The sequence below is a fragment of the Typopeltis vanoorti genome, chromosome 19 (assembly GCF_054136105.1).
Source record: "Typopeltis vanoorti isolate ZY-2024b chromosome 19, IOZ_Tvanoo_1.0, whole genome shotgun sequence".
NCBI lineage: Eukaryota > Metazoa > Arthropoda > Arachnida > Uropygi > Thelyphonidae > Typopeltis > Typopeltis vanoorti.
In genome coordinates, this window is record NC_143567.1 from 19,390,145 (window position 1) to 19,412,891 (window position 22,747).

Sequence of the window (22,747 nt, forward strand, 5' to 3'; positions counted from 1 at the left end):
TGCTAACGCATTCCTGGATGCTGACAATGTGAAGTTCTTTCCTAATATCCTCGTTTTTAATATGATATTGCCATTGATGCCATCTGCTCACACCTATAATCTTTCTCAGGACTCTCATATCTGTGGTCTCTAGTCTTTGGTCAAGTGTTTTACTTCTGACCCAGCTCTCAGATCCATAAGTTAAAACTGGTTTGAACAATGTATTGTATACAGCTAATTTAGTGTTCTGACTAATTTCTCTCTTATTCCATATGAATTTATTCAATTGACTTCCCACCATACCAGCTTTGCTGATTCTGTTGTCTATTTCTATATTTAATTTACCATCTTCAGTAAAAATCATGCCTAAATAGCTGAAATGTTTTACTTGTTCCACAGGTTCTCCATTCACAACACAGTTGACATTTTCAACAATTCTGCATATTTTCATTGTTTTTGTCTTTTTATTGCTGACCTTCATACCATATCTGTTATAACAGTTACTCAATTTAGTCAGGGAATCTTGCAGACTTGTAGCAGATTTATTTAGAAGTATAACATCATCCGCATAAAGCAAAGAGCTGACATTAACATCTCCAGTTTTTATATCATGTTTAATACCACTTTCCTTCATAATGTGATTTGTATAGATAATGAATAACAGAGGGGATAATGTACATCCTTGTCTGATACCAGATTTAACATTAAACCATCTTCCTGTACTTCCTTCAATTCTAACTGCTGACTTACAACTCAAATAAAGACTAAGTATTGCTTGATATAATGCCCCATTGACACCATATAACTGCAGTGTATTGAATAGCTTCTCTCTTGGCACCTTGTCATATGCCTTTTCCAAATCGACAAAACTTAAATGCAGATCTTTGTTATATTCCCATGCTTTCTCGACTATTTGTCGTAAAGTGAAGATCTGATCCTGACAGCCTCTATTTGACTTGAATCCAGTTTGTTCTTCATCAAGCTTTTCTTCCACAATTCTTCTCAACCGTTTCTCAAGTATACTTGCATAGATCTTGCCAAGAACACTCATTAGGGAAATACCTCTGTAATTCTCACATGCAGTTTTATTTCCCTTTTTATATATGGGTACTATGAGAGCTCTACTCCAATCATCAGGAATTCGTCCCTCTGTCCATGCTTTCTGAACTATGCAGTGCAGTCACTGTAAGACTCTTATACCACCATACTTCAGCATTTCTGGTCGAATATCATCTACTCCTGCTGCCTTTGATGGCTTTTTCTACATCAAGTATGGATATGTATTCCTGACTGCATGCCTGGTCAGTGTTTTTTACCACTGTGCTGTCATCACTGCTTGTTTCATTTAGCAGTTTTTCAAAGTAATTACTCCATACTTCAAGGATATCTTTTTCTCCCATTTTCATGTCACCTTTATCATCTCTAATTCCTTTTACAGCACTCTTTCCTCCATTCCTAAGCTTCTTCAACAACCTCCAGAATATTTTGCCACCTTCTTGATATTTATTTTCTATATTCTTACCAAAGTCCTCCCATGACTTTTGTTTAGCTAGTTTTACACAGTGTTTAGCATTCTTGCATTTGTCTTTATATTCTCTAAAAGCACAAGCTGACTTATTTGATAGGAACTTTTGATATGCTTTCTTCTTTTCCTTCACTGCCTCTTTAACTTCCTGTGTCCACCAGGGAGTTCTGATTTTTTTATCCTTACACACAACCTCAACACATGCCTCTCTGGCAGAATCAATAAATGTTTTCTTCAGAGTTTGCCACTGAATCTCCAAGGTTTGTTTCCTGTTTTTAGTTTTTATTTGTATTTATTTTTTTTTCATAATTCATAGTTTTGATTCTTTGACTTGTAACTTGTTTCATTCAGATTCCTTCTATTTCTTATTTCACACTTACTGGTTCCTTATCTTCCACAGTTTTTTTTCCCCCTAATCTGATAACCCTTTTTGATGCAATTTTTAACTCGCTACTTTGTATCGAAAGTATCTCTACCTCAAGATATCCAGGTATATTCAAATTTTTAGTCTTTATAATACATTTAAATTTTCAAATAATGATAATTTAATTTTTCAGTGAAACATTAATATAACCTTTTGTTGGCATTTTAAGAATAGATCCATTTCCATTTTATAAGCTTAGCTAGTCACACTTCTCTATTTTTTGTTATTTTTATTTTTTTTTATGGGATTCCTATCCACACAAAGATTTTGTAAACCTCTAGTACATTTATACTCTTGACTTTTTTTATAAATTTTTATTAATTTTTATACTTTTAGTATTTTTATAAGGACCGAAATTCTTCTCTTGAGACCAAGATTGACTTTTTCAATCCACTTCAGGACTCCAGGATGCAGAGCAGTGGTCTCACACCAGACAATGAAGTCCATGTTCCACCTAAAGACAATCACAAACATCCATATTTCCACACAGTGAGATTCGAATCCCATGTTGGTTGGAGAGTGGATTTGCTAACCACCCAGCCACCTAGGCCAGCACATTGAAAATGAATTTTTTGTTTTCCTCAATTACATCAGAATAAAATTCTTTATGAAAAGTATACCAAAACATATGGCTGAGTATTGTTTAGTAATTTGAAATAAAGAAAATGACTGACAAAAAAAAAAAAAAAAAGAATTGTACAGTCAACTCTCACTATAGCAATTACCACTATAACAAACTCACTCACTGTAACGAAAGTCCATACCAAATTCCTCTCACATAGGTACAATACTATGCTGAAAGAATTCAGAATAGCCAACTATCTGCTGTAACAAACTATTCCTGTGTATTGTATGAGTTTGATTTAATGAGAGTCAGCTGTATTTTATAAAATGAATATAATGAGCCAAAATTCAGCCACTTACATATATTGAAATATGTAAGTGGCTGAATTTAATGTTCACAGTAAGAAACAAAAACATAAGTTTGCTTATAAATATTTTCTACTTGTAAGCATCTCTCTCTCTCTTTCTCTCTCTCACATTGAAGAAATCAACAATAACTTCTGATCATATTAGCATTCCATTTTCTCTGAAAATGCAGCCAGTGATATCAGGGAAAATGGAATGATGTCCTGATGATAGCGCAACATTACCAGAGTGAATTGTCCAGCCTGGCAAGGTCAAGGTTAAAAAAAAATATGAAGGAAGCAAATGTTCAAATGATATCCTGCTCCTGCTCCCCCCCCCCTCCACTCAATGTGTTATAAGTTTACTCTTGCCAAGAAGATACTTCGAATTATATATAAATAATTTCCAGGCTTCTGGTTTTATTTTAGCGAGTCTTTCAGATTCTTCATTATTTAATATGTCCTAGTTTGCCTTCTGAAATGTGTGAAAATCTTAGTTTTTCCTCCTCTTTGAAAAGTTGTCCTGTATGGTCACCTGTTTGTGTTGGAGGAAACTTCCAGAGATGTTGTTGATCCTTTCACTCACCCACTTTTTCTATACTTCCTCATTGCTCCATTTCTCCATAGTCTTTTTTTTTTTGACTTCCCTGTTCTCAAGAGCATCACTGGAATCCATCTCCTTGCTGCCATGTTTGCTGTGCAATGAAACATGTGGATGTTTGGTGATCCTGTGGCAGCATGCATGCACTGATTTGGTCCTCACTCTGTAAATTGCAAAGACAGTAGCATAATAATCACTAGAGCCAATAAGAGTAACTCTGATGTAGTCATCAATGCTGGTGAATATAATCAGAAAATGAATGTGTTACTTACAGACTACTGGATTATGATCCTGCCAATTCTCAAAAGAAAACATTAAATAAAAGGCTTCTAAAAAAGGTCACATCTTGGCCTCCTGAAATAGTTAAACTCAAACCATTCAGTTCCCCTCCCTCCCTGAATATACACATTGCCAAAAATGCATAGACCCAGTAACCCTCTCTGTCCCATAGTAGATGTAATGCCACTAACTCCCCCTCTTTTAAGTTAGCCATACAGTTAAGTAAATATTTAACCCCACTTACTGGTCATTTTTCATCTTAAAAAATTGCACTCATTTCAAATCTTTAATCCAGAATATGCCCTTCCCCCAAATCACTGAATTTTTTAATATTATCATTCATTCTGGCTACTTCATTTGGAAAGATAACATTAATAAACAAATAGAGGCACATATAATTATGTGCTCTTCCCCTAGCCAATTGCCAGCCTGGTTGGCCCAGTATTCATATCTGCTCTCCAGCCAAAAGGCTGCAGATTTGAATCCCGCCACGGGCATGGATGTTTGTCATTTTCTCTGAAAATATTAGTGATGGTGGGCTGTAGATGCCGTTGGTGTAGATGATGATTGTAGTTGGAGAACTGGGAGGAAACAGAGTTGTAGAGTAGGTGCCCTCCCTCGATGAGTCTTTGGACTCCCTGGAGGTGTCACATAATAATAATAATAATTATTATAATTCTATGAAGCATTTTGAAAAACATGCCCTTGATACTGCTATTCTCAAACATATTATCTGGCTAAGATAATGTGTTCTTTATTTGGCCATATGGTTCACACACACACACACATTAGACTCCTTCCTCCTCCTCCTTAACAGACATCTCCCCAGAATCTAGTTCACTATTGAAAAAGAAAATGATAATAGCCTGCCTTTTAAATTAAAGATGCCAAGAAATTATATTCTTGGTTTAATCCTTTATCCAAGTGTTATGAAACAAAGTTTGTGCCTGAAGTATTTTCAGAACTGGGCAACTCGTATATATAGAAGCTAATGATTTCACATCACTTGCCTTAGTATCCCATAGTGCAAAGCACATATCCTTACAAACATGTATAATACTATGCATTATGGGAAGGATCACTACCCAGACCAGTTTTGACCTTTATTGAGGTCTCATTAGTGGGAGCCAGACTTAAAGGTGATACCAAGGTTGGAATAATACAGAAGTCATTTTTCCAGATTTGCCAAAACACCTTTGTTGGCAGGTGCATTGTCCTGATGAAAGATGGCTTTTTTCCTTCTGCAAACTGGGTCTTGTCCCACAAATTTTTTCATCTGGTCTGGTTGAAAGATTGGAAGAGTATTTTCCGGTTATTGTCTTACCCTTTTCAAGATAATTAATAAACAAAATGCCTTTAGCATCCCAAGACACTGATGCCATGACCTTTCCTGCTGATGGAACCAACTTTGTCTTCTTTGGTACTGAACATCCGGTTTCTGTTCATTGTTTTGACTGCTTTTTGGATTCTGGTGTGTAATGGTGAATCCAAGTCTCATCCATAGTAATAAATTGATTCACAAAATCAGTTTTATTCTTGTTAAAATGCTCCAAGCACTGTTCAGAGATTTTCATGTGAGTGCGTTTTTGATCTTCTGTGAGCAAGCACGGCACCCATCTTGTGCAAAGCTTTTTCATTTGCAATTCTTCATGCAAAATATATCCTACACTTTCTTTTGAAATGCCTATAGTCTCAGAAATTTCACGCATTTTGACTCGGCAGTCATCCAATAGCATATCGTGCACTTGATCAATGATTTCTGGTGTTGTTACACTTTTGTGGATGTCCTTCACTTGGGACATCGTCATGGCTGGTACAGCCACGTTTAAACTCAACAGCCCATTTCTTTATTGTCAAAAAACGAATGAGAAGAGTGCCCATGAACTTTCATGAACTTTCAATGAATTTCTTTTTGCATTAAACCTTCTTTTACAAAGAATTTTATAACTGCACGATACTCAATTTTATCCATTTCAAGGGATACAGACAATGCTTCTGCTTCAGACAGCTGTATAAAACAAACTACTTGATAAATAACTTGCAACTTCACATGGATGCTTATTACAGATGTACCAACTTAGAAAAAAAAAATCGTGCCGATAGTGTTGCCATCTATGGTCAAGTCCAAGAACCTTTCAGACCACCCTCGTAAGTAAGTTAGTGAAACATGATCTCCCCTTAACAAACTCATGCTGATAACCACAGATAATACTGCTGTTATCAACCTATTTCTGTATCCTACATCTCACCAATCTCTCCAGTATCTTCACCACAACTCCAGATATACCGGCCTATAATTTGAAACTACATTGTTATATTAGGTCGTCTCACACAAAAGAGACAAACCTTTCTCTCAGAAACTCAAGATTTTAACTAGTACAAATCAAATGAATCAACTGATTAACAGGTATAATATTTTTGCTGCAAAGTCTTAATTGTCTCAACTGTAATTTCATCCATTCCCAGTTATCCTCCCACTCCTCTTCCAAAAACACATACACACTACAATAACCATTACATATATCCAGAAAACATCAGAAAAGATGTTCAGGATTCTGAGAAAATGAAAAACCTCTAAACATCCTTCATGCCTGACAGCAGTCCATTCACTCCTTACTTACATTATTACTCAGAGATCAACTACCATATCATATATTTCAGTTTCACATACAGAATCCTATACTCTTGCAAGTGCATTTACTCTGAACAAAGTGGAAAATCAGTCATATCTGCTTAGAAGAAAAAAAAAAAAAAAAAAAAAAAAATGCTTCCATTGCATCTTCCAAAAAATCTTCCACTGCAATAGAAGCTTTTTTTTTTTTCCAACACACAACCAGCCAGGTTTGGTTGTGTTTTGGAAACCTGTTGGTTCTTTGGTTGGAAATGCTGTGAGTTTGAATCCCATCCAGGAATTACAAGAATGTTTTCACTGAAATGCTGTCAACTTTTGTGCAGAAAGTGTAAAGCTTTGTCTACAGGAACTATAAGTTTTTTTGCATATACAGGTCAGTCAACTGAGAAACATGCTTGTGTGATGCTCTCTTTTCCTTTAGGTTGGCTGCATGTTATGGGCCACATTATTGTATGTGTGTGTGTAATAGAAAATATATCTACAGGAACTAGAGGTTTTTTGCATATACAGGTCAGTCAACTGAGAAACATGCTTGTGTGATGCTCTCTTTTCCTTTAGGTTGGCTGCATGTTATGGGCCACATTATTGTATTCTAATATGTGTGTAATAGAAAATATATAATATTGGAATTAAGTATTAAATTAGTGCTTAATTATTACATAAAACTCCAATATTTTGTTTTTGCTACCTATCAAAAAAAAAATAATCATTGTTCACTAAACATTATAAAGCATCCTAATCAGTAGCCATATTGTTTAATTTAACTACTATGCTTCCATTAACAAAGCAGAATCAGATCAAGGAGTTTTTTTTTATCTAATTTTTCAGAGAGTATAGTAAATTCATTCTCTTGGTTCTTCAACTCTTTATTGCCGTTTTCTTTTGAATGCTTTGTTAAATTTGTGAAATCATTTTTTTTTTTTCATTTTTAGTTTAAAACTATAATAAAGAAATGCTTAAAAGTAAATTACTTGATTTGTATTCTGAAATAACTATTATTATTGTAAATCAATACAATATAACAAATTTGTGCTATATTCTTAAGGGACACCCCTAATATAAAAAACACTGATTATTCCTGTGATTAAATAAAAACATAAATGATATGTATTCAGCCATATATTAAAAAGTGATAACATGAAAGATGTTTTTAGACATACCTTATTGGAAAAGCTTTGTGTTCTTGCTGATTTTAAAATTTTTTAAACATAATTTTAATAGAACAAATAGAACTATCATACTTGACTTTGACAATAATGAAACCATATTAAGAATTTCAGAAACCATAGCTATGAGTTGTTAAACAAATTCCATAAATGTCCATCGCCCTACATGATCTCAGAGAATCGGAAGCTCTGCCGTATTCAAATGAATTGGAGATTTCTGCTAGTCAGCAACCACTAAAAAATTCGAATCAGCCATAAAAGTTAGCACGAACTTCATCTTTCATTACTTCTTCACTCCTCTGAAGACAACTCCCAGTCAAAACAGCCCATGGGCCATAATTTTTGTTTTTTGTTTATTCTTCATGGAAGTTCATTATGTCACACAGTATGTATTCCCCTGTTTTCAAAAAATTTTCCATATATTTTTATCTTTATTTTATTCCCTTCCGATAAAAAATTTCCATGGTTTTTTAATCTAATTTAAAGTTTTAAACTCCTTGTAAATTATTATTCTTGTGAATTTGATTCCTCTTGTAATTTATTATCCTTTTAAGAGTTCAGTTATGAGTTTATATCTACCAATGTTGTTCTATCAAAATTCTGTTAAAAAAAGTTTTAAATCAAGTCAAGAACACAAAAGATTTTCCATAGGGTATGTCTAAAAACATCTTTTATGTTATCACTTTTTAATATATGGCTGAATATATATCATTCATGTTTCAATATTTAATCATAGGGAATAACCACTGTTTCTGTACTAGGGGTGTCTCGTAAGAATATAGGCAAATTTATTATATTGTGTCGATTTGCATTTTAGAGGAACAACATGAAAAATTTTCAGAAAGATGGTGTCTGTTATTATTATATTTTGATTTTACAAATTAAATTTCATTCAATCTTCCTAATTATTATTATATTCTGCATTTACGCATTACATTCACAAGTAGATTATAGGTGTAATGTAAAATAGTATAACATTTTCCCGTTTTCAGGATTGTGCTGGAGTAATTCTTTACTGTGCTGAAAAGGCAACACAAATGTCTTTAGAAGCTATACAGTGTTTAGGTGAGTTGTAGTTATTTGACAGGAGTGTTTTGTTTTTTTCAGTTGATCCTTACGAAAGATTATCATCATCATCTAATTCCTGACAGGCCCCCTTAGGAGTGTACAGGATATTATGATAGTACTACATGTAAAGTTACATCATTAATAATTTCCTATCAATAATTTTCCTCTAAATTAGTCTGTTATCTGTCAAGACTCTAATCATATCATATCTTATATTTGTGTCTTCTAAGAACCAATCCACTTAGGTCTTGGTCTTCCTCTGGGTCTTTACCCTGACATCCTGGCAAAGAACACTTATTTTCCTATTCTTTCTTCTCCCATTCTGTTTAAGTGACCATACCATCTGAGATTAGCTCTGCTAACACATTCTTGAGTGCTAACAATGGTTCTTTCCTAATCCTGGCAGTAGATGGCATGCAAATAATAATTATTATCATGATTCAGGCCTCCATCGAGCTCAAAAGACTCATAATGGGAAGCCCTTCCTATAAAGCACAGTCTATTATACCACTCATTGACTGTTCGTGCTCTCACCACTCTATCAGGCTCTCAGGCAATGCATTCCACGGTTCAACCACTTTAAGTAAATTTTTAATTCACAATTTTTTTATATCCTTTTCAGGATAATTTGTGTAACTCTAATTTATGTAAATCAGGGTCTGCATGTATTTTGTAAATGCATTGACCCAACCACTATTGATGCCAAGGCATATGCTATCACTAATACTCTTACACAGATTGTTCACTTGCCTACTTGAGTACAAGATAAGTCCTAACAACTTTCCAAGCCACACTTGACTCTTACTCACTAATGATCTTCTAAGTATAATAAGGATGAGTATTCCAAACCACTCTTGATCTCTTATCACTAATGATCTTGTAATGTGAGATGGGCTGCATGACTCTTAGGGTTTATTTCCTTTGTCAGTTTGTTTTTCATTCTTCTGATTTAAATATATGCAGCAAATGCCACCTGTTTCACTCCCATAATCTTTCTCAGAACTCACATGTCAAGTGTTTTATTACTAACCCAGCTCTCAGAATTTAAAATAGGTTTTAAACACTATCTTGTATATAGCTAATTTAGTGTTTTGACTAATTTCTCTTTTATTCTATATAAATTTATTCAGTGACTTCCTACAATTCAACTTTTCTGATTCTGTTGTCTATCTCCATATTTAATTTGCTATCTTCACTAAAAGTTGTACCTATATAGCTGAAATGTTTTACTTATTCTGTATTTGATATTTTCAGTGTTTCTGCCTATTTTCAATGTTTTTCTCTTTTTATTGCTGATGCTCCTTCACTTCTAACTGCTGACTTACCATTCAAAGAAAGACTATTGCTTGATATAATGTCCCATTAACACCATATAACTATAGCATTTCGAATAGCTTTCCTTTTGGCATCTTGTCATATGCCTTTTCCAGATCTAAGAAACTTATATTCAGATCCTTGTTATATTCCCATGCTTTCTCAACTATTTGTCTTAAAGTGAAAATTTGATCTTGACAATCTCTATTTGAATTGAAACCAAGCTTCCCTTCCACAATCCTTCATAACCGTTTGTCAAGTATGCTTGCCTAAATCTTACCAAGAACACTGAGTAGGGAAATACCTCTATAATTCTCACATTCAGTTTTATTTCCCTTTTTTTATAAATGGATACTCTGATATCTCTACTCTAATAGATATCTATATGGATGCTGAATGAACAAGGATGGGCTGGCAATTTGGGATTTAACTGACTAAATTTATTCTTATTGGCTTAAATCATAATGCAAAATGATAGTACAAAATATTACTGAACATCCAATCTGGCCACTTCACACAAAATAATGTACCCTTTCTCAATAGTCAGCACCTCAGAATTAGATTTATTATTGGAAAGATAATAAGCTATCATTTTTGTTTTTGAAATTTCAATAATGTCTGGATAAAATGCATTTTTATTGCATTAAATTTTTAATATGATAATGCATTTAATGCATTATCATATTAAATGGATAAAATGCAACTAAATTTATTATAATTTAAGACTTTGTTGAATAACTTTACTGTTTCTCCTGCAAACTTCCCTGTGTATAGGAAACTAAAAGATACAAAAAACTTTATCTCTCTCAGAAGCTAGGAGGAATCAAAATCCTGATTTTCAGAGCCTAGTCCTTTATCCTTTTGAAGCGGTCTCATTAATTTTTTAACAAGTCTGGATTATCTAGATGGTCATTCAGTTACTATCTTCCTTTCACATATTAAAATTATATGAAATTTGCATCAAGTTTCAATATACTCTCACATTTCACAAATGCACTTTTTTGCTGAAATACTACAATTGCTGAAACAGTTATTTTCTGTAGACATTATTAATGTTTGATTTAATCCATTTAAGCTATTTTGCATAAAAAGAAGGCAAATAGTTTTGGAAGTATGCAAGAGAAACAGTAAAGTTATTCAACAAAGTCTTAAATTATAATAAATTTAGTTTAATCCTTTATCCAAGTGTGAGCAAAGAAAGTTTGCACCTGAAAGTATCTTCAGGACTGGGGTAAGGTGGTACAACACCGGGCAACTCATTGCAAAGGTGGAGCAAGCTAACATCACTCCTATCTCAGTATCTCCCATAATGCAAAACACATCTCCTTGCAGATATGTATAATGTTATGCATTAAGGGAAGGGCCACTACCCAGACTAGTTTTGACCTTTATTGAGGTCTCTTCAGTGGGAGCCAGGCCCAAGTGGAGATACCAGGCAGAAGCATTAGTAAGATCATCTCTACCTATAGGAGTTGCCAAACGGTATGCCACCTTTTTATTAAATTACTCTGGATTTAGAGAAAGATGTTGAAAGTTTATTTTTCACTTGGTTAGACTATAATAAATATAGTTTAATCCTTTATCCAAGTGTGAGCAAACAAAGTTTGCACCCGAAAGTATCTTCAGGACTGGGATAAGGTGGTACAACACCAGGCAAATTTTGTACCACCGGGAGTGATGTTAGCTTGCTTCACCTTTGCAATGAGTTATACAACAAAGTTTGCACCTGAAAGTATCTTCAGGACTGGGGTAAGGTGGTACAACACCAGGCAAGTGTTGTACCACCGGGAGTGATGTTAGCTTGCTTCAACTTTGCAACGAGTTTCCCGGTGTTGTACCACCTTACCCCTGTCCTGAAGATACTTTCAGGCGCAAACTTTGTTTGCTCACACTTGGATAAAGGATTAAACTAAATTTATTATAATCTAACCAAGTGAAAAATAAACTTTCAACATCTTTCTCTAAATCCAGAGTAATTTAATAAAAAGGTGGCACACCGTTTGGCAACTCCTATAGGTAGAGATGACCTTGCTAATGCTTCTGCCTGGTATTTCCAATTGGGCCTGACTCCCACTGAAAAGATCTCGATAAAGGTCGAAACCGGTGGGGACTATTATGAGTTTGCTCTCTTAAGGGAGCAATTTGAGTCTCCGTGGAAAGTGTTTTCCGGCCCGGTGAGTGGCTTTGTTGGTGAATGCTTTTCTTCGGAATATGAATGGTTCTGCTCACCTGTGGTGGGTTTAAGGCCATCACTGAGTGGAGCCAATGCTGAGATGGATGGTCTTTCGCCCACAATTGAGTGGCCTAGGGATCGTCTGAATTTTTAGAGACAGCTTTACTTATTCATAAGGTCAAAACTAGTCTGGGTTTTCTTTCTTCGGAATATGAATGGTTCTGCTCGGCGTTGGTGGGTGGAAGGCCATCACTGAGTGGAGCCAACGCTGAGATGGATGGTCTTTCGCCCACAATTTAGTGGCCTAGGGATCGTCTGAATTTTTAGAGACAGCTTTACTTATTCATAAGGTCGAAACTAGTCTGGGTAGTGGCCCTCCCTTAATGCATAACATTATACGTATCCATAAGGAGATGTGTTTTGCATTATGGGAGATACTGAGTTAGGAGTGATGTTAGCTTGCTCCACCTTTGCAACGAGTTGCCTGGTGTTGTACCACCCTACCCCAGTCCTGAAGATACTTTCAGGCGTAGACTTTGTTTGCTTACACTTGGATAAAGGATTAAACAAAATTTATTATTGTCTAACCAAGTGAAAAATAAACTTTCAAAGTCTTAAATTCTGAGGAAATTCCTGACTGGAATTGGGAAGAATAATTCCCATCCATAAAAAAGCCAGTATAAAGGAATGTACGAATTATAGACCAATAACGTTAGTAAGTCACACGCATAAATTATTTTTTAGAATTATTCAATTCAGAATTTTAAACAGAATTAAAGCAACTTATGAACAACATTTCAGAGAAGAGCAAACTGAATTTAGGAGAGGGAGATCTACAACTGATGCAGTTTATACTCTTTAGCAATTAGCTGAATTATAGACTGTTTTATAGACTTTAAACAAGCATTTAATTTAATAAGCAGAAATGAACTGCTTGAAACTTTAGAACAAAAAAATAAAAGAGAGAAAATACTCAATATCATCCTCTAGTACTATAAAAATACTATGGCAACAATGAAATTTTGAGCAGTTAAAACTTCTGAAATAAAATACCAGGAGAGAGTTATCATACAGAGATGTCTACAGTGGTGTAGCTAGAGCTTTTGCCACCCAGGTCGGTCCGTGAGTTTCCCACTTCTCAATACACACCAAAAATACCACAGAAAGTCAAAACAACGTATAGGGAAATAAACTAAAACATTATGTTTAGATATGAAGTAAAACTTTAATTTCAACATTCTAAAATGTTATTTTTCTTGCTTTTCTGTTAGCAAAATTATCGATAACATTGTTGAAGTCTATTTCATAGTAATGTAGATTATTCTTAATCATTTTTATTTAGAAAAACTCCTCTCACAACTAGCAACACTTACAGCAATTGTGAGGAAAATTCGCTGTAGTATTATAATAGTTTGAACTGAGTTCTCGAGATTGTATTTTAGAATTAACTGCAAAAGTTCAAAAATGTTAAAAGTGCCCCCCCCCCTCTAGCTATGCCTCTGGATGTCTGCTTTTACATATTTGTTTAACTTGTGTCTGTAAGTTGAAAATTTTTTTACTTGGTTATACTATAAATTAAAGATGCCAAGAAATTATATTCTTGGTTTCATCCTTTATTCAAGTGTAAACAAAGTTTTTGCATGAAGTCACTTCAAGACTGGGCTACTTTTATATAGAAGCTAATGACTTCTCATGTATAATGCTGTACCTTATGGAAGGGCCAGTGCTCAGACCGGTTTTGACCTTTATTGGGGTCTCATCAGTGGAAGTCAGACACTTTTCCTTAATTTCCAGGGATGACCTCTTGTTCTTCCATCACTATTACACAGCTTAAATATTTCCTCTACATCAATCTTATAAAAACCTTTTAATAATTTAATTGTTTCTATCATATCCCCTCTTCTCTGCCTATCAACCAACCTCTGCAATGCACAAGTTCTCAATCTATCAATGTAGGGAATATTTTTTACACCACTCACCAACTTAGTCACTCTCCTCTGAACCCTCTCCACAACCTCCCCATCCCCAAGGAATGCAGGTGACTAGACCTGAGCACAGCAATCCAAACGTGGAAGCATCAACACCCTATAAAGGGGAACAACAACCTCTCTATCTCTGGATGTTAGTGTGTTCTTCAATAATCAAGTAATCCTATGTGCAATCTTGGACACACCTCAACAATGTGCCCTCCGAACTTCCTTATTGAAGCTGCTTTTGAACCTGCTTATTGAAGGCCTGAAGTAGCTTAAAAAAATTCCATGTTCGGTCTCTAGAGCATGGTTACTGAACTATGTAAAATTTAAATAAAAAATTACAAAGAAATTACAGGCAGTCCCCGGGTTATGGATGTCCCAACTTATGCCGTATCATACTTACGAATGGGCTCCCCATAAGGATAATTAAATAAATTTCGGAACTAGTTTCTTCTGCACGTGTAAACAAACATAATTGGATGTGTGACTCTTTATGCTGGGTCACACTTGCCATGTTTGAAGATTGGTTTTGAACTGTTTTATTCCTGCTGTGGAACGTTATTGTTCGGAAAAGAAAATTCCCTTTAAAATTCTGCTTGTGCTGGACAGTACTCCTGGAAATCCAACATCTTTAGATGATCTTCATCCTAATGTAAAGGTCATATTTTTATCACCCAATACTACAGCCAGTGGACAAGGGAGTCATTTCTGCATTTAGGGCTTATTACGTACGTTCCTGCAAGCAGTCATGGCTGTGGAAGATGATGTGATGACCGTGAGAGAGTTCTGGAAGAATTATAACATCTATGATGGCTTCAAAATCATTGCTGATTCTTGGGGGGGGGGGGAAGCAATCAACAATGAAAGGGATATGAAACAAACTGGGCTTTAATTCTGTGATGATTTTCATGGCTTCACAGAAAAAGACATCGCCGAAGCCAGAAAAGCTGTGGTGGATACTGGCAATGCACTGCAATTGGACATTTATGAAAATAATGTCGTTGACTTACTAGAGTTCCATTCACAAGAATTAACCAATGAAGACCTTATGGAGATAGGGAAGCAGCTGGTAGAAACACAAGAACATGAAGAATCAGAAGATCTAGAGCGAAGAAAGTTTATGACAAAAGAATTAGCTGAAGCCTTTCATCTTATTGAAGCAGGATTTGCTAAGCTTGAGAAGCAATTTTGTTTTTTGAGTTTGTTTTCATGTTCTGTTTGTTTAAATTAAAAGAAAGAGCACAGTAGTTTCTGCAACTTATTATTACAGTACAGGAGTATTATTATACTCCTGTACTGTAATAATAAGTTGCAGAAACTATTGTGCTCTTTCTTTTATTGTACTGGGAACACTAGAAGGAAATGGATAGAAAACGTCAAGAGTATAAATGGTCTGAACTCTTACAGAAGTTTAAATAACTTGGCTGCCAGTAGATTGAACTGGAAAGTTGTTCCATAGGAAGCTTCTGGTAACGAGACCATATGTTTGCAGATAAATAATGAGTTTAATAAAAATAAGTAAATATAACCATACAAGTTTCATAAATTGACAGACTTACATCGTCAAGGATACTAGCAAAAGTTATGCAAAAAAAAGACTAGAAACAATTATGCATATTAGATGTTATCAGAACTTCATAATTGGTATATAACAAATAAGTAACAGCATAAAAAAAAATTCATTTAATCACTGTATATCTGTTGGAACAATATTAGTTACTGCTCTCACATTCTGGCATTGTGCGTGTTGTATCCTAGGTCTCCGTGGCAGTTAGATTTTTAATGAAAGTAGACCAAACTTGATGTAGGATTAAGCCTTGATTTTTGTTATACTAGAAAGTTGTCTGTGGTGGCAGATGATGATGATGATGGGATGGATTCTATATAAAGAATTTTGTATGAAGTATTTGAAGAGCAGTAGCTCATTTCTGCTATCCCTCTCCATCTTGGTCTGAGATGTAGTTGCATTGATAATGCTTTTGTGATTTGATCTTTTCTCCTTTAGACAATATAAATAGGTCTCCATCTATGAATAAATAAACTGATTTTTTGTGGATACTCTTAGTCACTTGATCATTCATTCATCTGAAAGCTTATTGATCTTTACAGGAAGCTATATTTACAGGAATTCACATCACTTCTCTCAAAAACTAAAACTTGGCATCATAAAAACCTAGGCTCGTCAAGCTCACACAATTATTTTTTCTGAGAACCAGCTTATGCAAAGACTACATAAAACTGATATATAATGGTTATGGTTTCCTCCTCAGTTCACTGCATCTTACATGTTTACATTTATTATATACAAGTTTTAGAAAATGATGTCACGGGAAATATTCAGTTGTTTGCTGATGATGTTAAACAATAATGGCAAAGGGAAGAGCAATGGTAAATGAAGGTGATGCACATATCCTGCAGGAAGACTTAAGCAGACTAGAATGGTTGCCAGTTTAATGTGGCCAAGTGTAAGGTTGGGAAGAAATCAGAAGCATTGCATAGGAATAAAGACTGTAGTATCAGATGGAGCACTAATAAACTGATCATTAAATAGCTCAACTATGTCATCAGCTTTGGTCATCCAATTGCCACCTCCACCCAGCAAGATAATCTGTCCACTATAATTTTTCCTTTTACTCTCCACTATATGCCAGAAAAAACTCCTTGGAATTCTCTTTGAATTGCAGTGCCAGTCTTCCCTCATATTCTAATTTTTGTCTCCTTGCAATTCTAGTCACTTTCCCAGCCTGAGCCTATATTCCTCATGCAGCTGCTCTCAATCTCACTCTTTATATGTCTTTTCTTATAATCTCTTTTTCTTTTGCAATTCCCCATTTATTCCTTTTGTCATCCATTTGACTCTAAATTGATTTATCTTGTTGTTGTTGTCTTGTCCTTTGAATAGTCTTAGATATTTCCATGTGCTCCTTGAACTGCTTTGACTATGTCGATTATTTTGTTTGTATAGAGCTGTTGTTCAGGATTAGGATCTATTTCTTGCAAGGCTGCCATAATTGCTGGACAAGTAAAGATGTGAGTGGGTGTCAGTTCAGTATTGGGGCAGTTGTCGTAGATTCTATATGTTCTCGTATCATCTGTATTGATCTTTATTCCTCTATAATGTCCTGTTTGTAGTCTTGCTATTGTGGTGGGGGGGTCTTTCTCTCAGCATTGACTTCAGGAATTTGATGTTGTATCACTGATTTCAGTGGAATTAATTTAGCTTTTGCTAGTGCGTTAGCATCAGCAAGAGTTATCATGTGAGTTTCTTGGTTGAGTTCTCTCTGGCCTCTTTTACTAATTTATCAGCTGCTTCATTGTAATCAATGCCTACACGAGCAGGAATCCATTGTAAAATGCGACTTTTTCCTAAACACTTTAGTTGATTCAAGAGTTTATGGATGTCTTGTGTGAGCTTGGTATTGCCATTTTTGATTGCCTCCATAGCTGATCTTGAGTCACTGTAAATTATAATTCCCTCAGATTGTTGAGATGATGATAATTTTAAGTAGGCTTCGAGTGCTTTATTTTTATTGCATAAAGTTCGCTGGTAAAATTGGAAGCAATTCTCCAACTTTTATTGAAAGTTTTTCACCTTTTGGGAGTAGAAGGAGAACACCAGAGCCTCTATTAATCATATTGGTGTCTGACAAATCCATTGGTATAACAAATAACCTGTTTGTAGGTTGATAGTATTTAGGCCTTTTTCTTTGAGCATTTCTTTTCATTCTTTTTTGTACAGAGTTTGGTAAGGTTTAGATTTATGGAGGTATTTGGAGGTAAAGGACTAGAAAATAGAGGTTCTTTGTTTAAGTGGGCATTTAGCTGATCAAGACCTGTTTCTTTCCTGATAGTGTCATCATATTGTAAAGTTGATGATCTATGAAGTCTACATTTTTGATTCCAATGTTCATAAGTTTTTAGGGAGATATGATCACTTTGGTAGCTTCTGATATTATTCATGAATTTTATGGTGGTAAATTTTCGTCTATCCTCCAGCAGGTCGAGCCCACATTCCTGTTGGACTCTGATGTTGTTAGTGGATGAGACTGTGCCAATGATAATCTTGGATGCTTTTGCTTGTATTTTGTCTAATTTTTCCTTTACCGATGAGGCCAAAGGTGACCAGATAGGTGCTGCATATTCCATTATTGGTCTTATTAGTGTAATGTAAGTAGTTTTGAGGATTTTTGGCTTTGCACCCCAATTTGTTCCACAAAGCCTTTTCAGTATATTTAATTTTTTTAGAACTCTGTCACCAATTTTTTCTTAAGTATCTCCCACGCATTAATGACCCCTCTTCCTTCAAATTCTTTCATCCATTGTACTGCTACAAGTTGTTTTCTGTGTCGATGATAGTTGCCTGCCTTATAATTCCACATAACTTCCTTCTGTTTTGATTACTAAAATGCCTATTCATCCTCGAAGTCAGGACTACATGATCACCCTCACCAGTGGGGAGCAAGTATGTCATATCAGTCACAATCAGATCCTCTGATGCTATGACCAAATCCAAACTCTTCATTCTCATGTTCCCTCCACCACATGCTGTCTAAGACAGTTGTCCCTCAAGAAATCCAAAAAATCAGTTCCCGTATTATTGCATGCTGTCTTGTCTGCCCAGTTTATATCACTTTAGTTGAAGTCCTCCATAATGATTGCCCACTGTGCACTTGCTAATTTTCCAGCCTGGTTGGCTTGAGTGGTTAGCATATCTGCTCTCCAGCCAAAAGGCTGCAGGTTCAAATCCTGCCATGGATGTTTGTGATTGTCTGTGAAAATACTAGTGGTGGTGGTGTAGTTGGTAGAGACGGAGAGTTGTAGGGTAGGTGCCCTCCCTCGATGAGTCTTGGACTCCTTTGGAGGTTTCACGTAATAATAATAATAAAAATAATATTCCCAGTCTGTAGCAACATCCCACTAAATATCTTCTCTTATAAACATCTATCTCACACCATATATCACTATCTCACACCAAAGGCATTAGTGTCATTTCTACTGAGATTCTCTGCCATGAGAGTGCACACTTCATCTCTTATCATGAATAACACTCTACCACCACTAAGTTTACCTTCCCCATCCTGCTGAAATATGCTGTACTCTTCGATTTCCATCCCTATTAGAACATGCTCCTCAGGTCATTGACCTGAGGAGCATGTTGAACATTGCGGAGCAATGAGGAACATTGCTCCGGAGCATGAGGAACATTGTTGAGGAGCATGAGGAACATTGACCAAAGGATGTTGATATCAGTGAAACTCAGTTTCACTGATATCAACATCCTTTGGACTGACTGAGTCAATCAATGCCACAATCTCCTTCCTTTTATTCCTATATGTCCAAGCATTTGTGTACAGAAAATCCAGTGTATTGCCAGTATTCTTATAGCCATTATTACTCCCCCCATACTCCACCTGGCTCCGTAATGTAATATACATCCCCTCATTTTTCATGCCACTATCCCCATGAGGCCATCCCTGCAACATTCTCTCTGTGCACTGCTCTTCTCCTCCACTCTGTTATTCTATCATGGAAACATGTTCACTATCTTTCCTCGAACACATTTCTGCTGCCCCATGTCTGACATCTACCTCAAATCTCATGCTACATGATTCATGTTTCCTCTCAGGTCATTTGTCCCAACCATTATTGTCATCTCCTTTACACTTTCACTCCTCTTCACTGCCATTGCCCCACGCTATCATTCCAGGCAAGCACTCTTCTGGAACTCTACTGTGCACACCTGGAATTATTGAATCTCCATACATAACACTCCAAACAGATTCATGCTTCCACACTCTCTCTCATCTTTCTGTAATTTCCTCTCTTCCACTGTCTCTCCCATTCGCTTACACCCACTCACTTTCTTCTCACACTAGCCAACCTCTCTATCCTCCCAGTATCTTCATTCACTCTCCTTAACTCAGTCTTCATTCCTTCCATATCCTTTCTCAGGAGTTCTATTTCTCTCTCCGCACATTCTGCTTTCAGTCGACATTCACAAACATAGTCATGGCCATCAGACAAACCATTTCTAAATCTGTAAGTTTTGAACATCCTCTGCATCTTGGTGATCTATAACCTGCCACTGTTAAATCCCGAGATCAAAATACTCATATCCTCCAGTGCCTCCCACTGTATGTGTACATGCTTAATAAGCTATATCATCATCAACTAGGTTACGAATAACGTAGTCTTTAAATGGGGGAGGGCTGGGTGTAGTAGTAGTAAAACTGGCGGCCACAATGTTGAATATAATCAATATACTTAGAGACAGTAAAATTCTAAGAAAATATCACACAATTATACAAAAAAAGTTTGAATAGCAAAAAATTAAAAACTAGTACTGTCATGAAATAAACCAACATCTTTCCTTTCCACTAATACTTATCTTTTTTTAACAACTCGCTTCACATGTTGCATCAATCTTCACATGCTAGCAGTGCCTTCTCTATTTTATTTTTATTTATTGATTTGTTTATTTTATTTGTGCATTGCATCAATAATCTTTTGACTGCCTTACCCTCTAGTGGAACCTTTTGGGGGAGGAAAAATCCTTCTTCTTCAATCTAAGACTAACTTATTCCTGTCTGATTAAGGTCCTGTATAGCTCTCATGATAGTAAACAGCAAATATGTTAAATCAAAGCTCACTTTCTATAACAAACTACCAAAATTCAACCCAAGCTACATTAATATTGTTTTACAAAATTCATTGTAGTAAATCTTCACTATAACAAACTGTTTGGTTTCTGTTGGTGTTTGCTACAATGCAAATTGAATCATACTGAATTGTGTAAAATGTCTTTTGTTATAGATGTAACTTAAACTTTCTCCTTCAAGAAATTACTCAGTTATAGTTAAATTTCAATAAAATATTAATTTTCCAGTTGAAAGAATGATTTATATATGTATAAATATAATTCTAAAAATGTTTTACTTTTCTCAGATGTCTTCCTCAAGTTTTAAGTTTTGTACTTGTCTGGAATTTAAATTATTTTGTTTTCTGATAGGTGGAAATGGATACATTAATGATTATGCAACAGGAAGGCTTCTCAGAGATGCCAAATTGTATGAAATTGGAGCTGGAACAAGTGAAATAAGGCGACTTCTCATTGGGCGATCATTGAATAAAGAATATAAGTAGAGATGTCAGTGATTAAGTCTCTGTAAAATACTCTTTTGAAATCCTGGATTCTCTCTCTAATAAAACAGAGTATATTGTATCATATCATATGAACACAAACTTAAAGAAGACAGTATTTTTTGTATTTTTTTTTCATTAGATAAATTGCTAAAATATGGATTAGTCTGTTTTCTAAAATGAAAGGCATGAAAACATTTTTTTTTATTATAAAAATTAATGTTTTTAGTATTAAAGTAACTGTAAAACAGTTGCATTTTTTCACAATTACTTATATAATATATATTTTATAAGAAATACAGTATAATTTCACTCCAGCATAATGATTACTGCATGTAACAAGAAGTGAACATCATCTGCAGTGAAGTCTAACTGTAGAAGTCATAGGAACCACAGAAATAGTTTATTAGTGAATAGAAATTAGGAAGCTGACCATCATGACACTGAACAACCAGAGAGATAAATGGCGCTCTAATTGCAGATGATGAATGGTTGACCATAAGATGATAATTTGGCAAGTAGACCTTTGTACCATACTTGATCAGGTGACCTGGAAATATCTGGAGCTGCCACATGGGGTTCAACACATCTTTCTGTAGCTTGTCTCTGTTGATTGATGTTGATAGCAAGAAGATATACTGTGGATCAAGAGTAAAAGAATCCATATTGTTGATTACTGATAGGCTTCAAGATTATAAAGAAAATATGGATGAATTCGTCCATTATTTTTAATAGAATTAATGTGAGTGCAGTGATGAGTTGATTCCTGAATTAGTCCAGAGATGATTAACTGAGATAATATCACAACTTTAAAATAGTGTCTGATTGTTAATTTTTAATAAGAGTGAAATTGACTGTATAATAGAGGCATATCAGTTAATGAAAGATTAGTCATAATGTGGATAGGAAGAAGCCTTCTGTAAAAGTTGTATGATGGAGTAGAAGCATATTTTTCACTGAGTTATTGGTGAGTAATTGGAATGCATTGCCAGAGTATATGATAATGTATTATACAAAAATGAATGCAAATTATAGAAAGTTTTTCATTTAGTTATAAGTTAGGGAGCATATAGGTTATGTTTAGGCTTAGGACAGCCTTGATGCAGTATCATCATTGGACTTCTGTGGCATTTTATATAGTTACTGCAGTTGTTCACTAACTTACCATGTCCTGTTAGTATTTCCACTTCTTGTCTGGGACTGCTTATTGGCTATTCGCAGCTAGCCACCATCTCTGGTGGCCATTCCCCGATCTGCAACCTGGGGACCCATTCAGTGGCATCCAGCTTTGCCTCTGAGGGGAAATACCCCAGACCAGATCTATATGCTCCTTCTTACATCTCTCCCAAGCTCTTCAAGAGAGTTTGTCAGATAAGTGTCAATGTGCTGACATTAAAGAGAATACAATTGAAATCTAATGCCAAAGAACAAGAAAAAAAAAGACATGCCAACTTGGATGTCGCCTGATCAAACAAGGTCCGTATCTCCAATTCAGCAATCAGGGTTGGATGAAAAAATCAGCTACTGAAAACAAAGACAAAGAAATCAAACTCAATCCTGTAAGG

General features: G+C 35.3%; 1 protein-coding gene across 1 annotated transcript in view; it reads left to right on the plus strand.

Moving 5' to 3' along the window:
* Positions 1-21,344, plus strand: part of LOC150095889 (isovaleryl-CoA dehydrogenase, mitochondrial) — a 170,879-nt gene extending 149,535 nt beyond the window's left edge. The window contains exons 11-12 of the mRNA XM_090409202.1: positions 8,507-8,579; positions 21,052-21,344. Of these exons, the coding sequence (XP_090265328.1) occupies positions 8,507-8,579; positions 21,052-21,185 (207 nt within the window). The 3' untranslated portion in view covers positions 21,186-21,344. The remainder of the gene's footprint in view (positions 1-8,506; positions 8,580-21,051) is intronic.
* Positions 21,345-22,747: the final 1,403 nt, after the last annotated feature.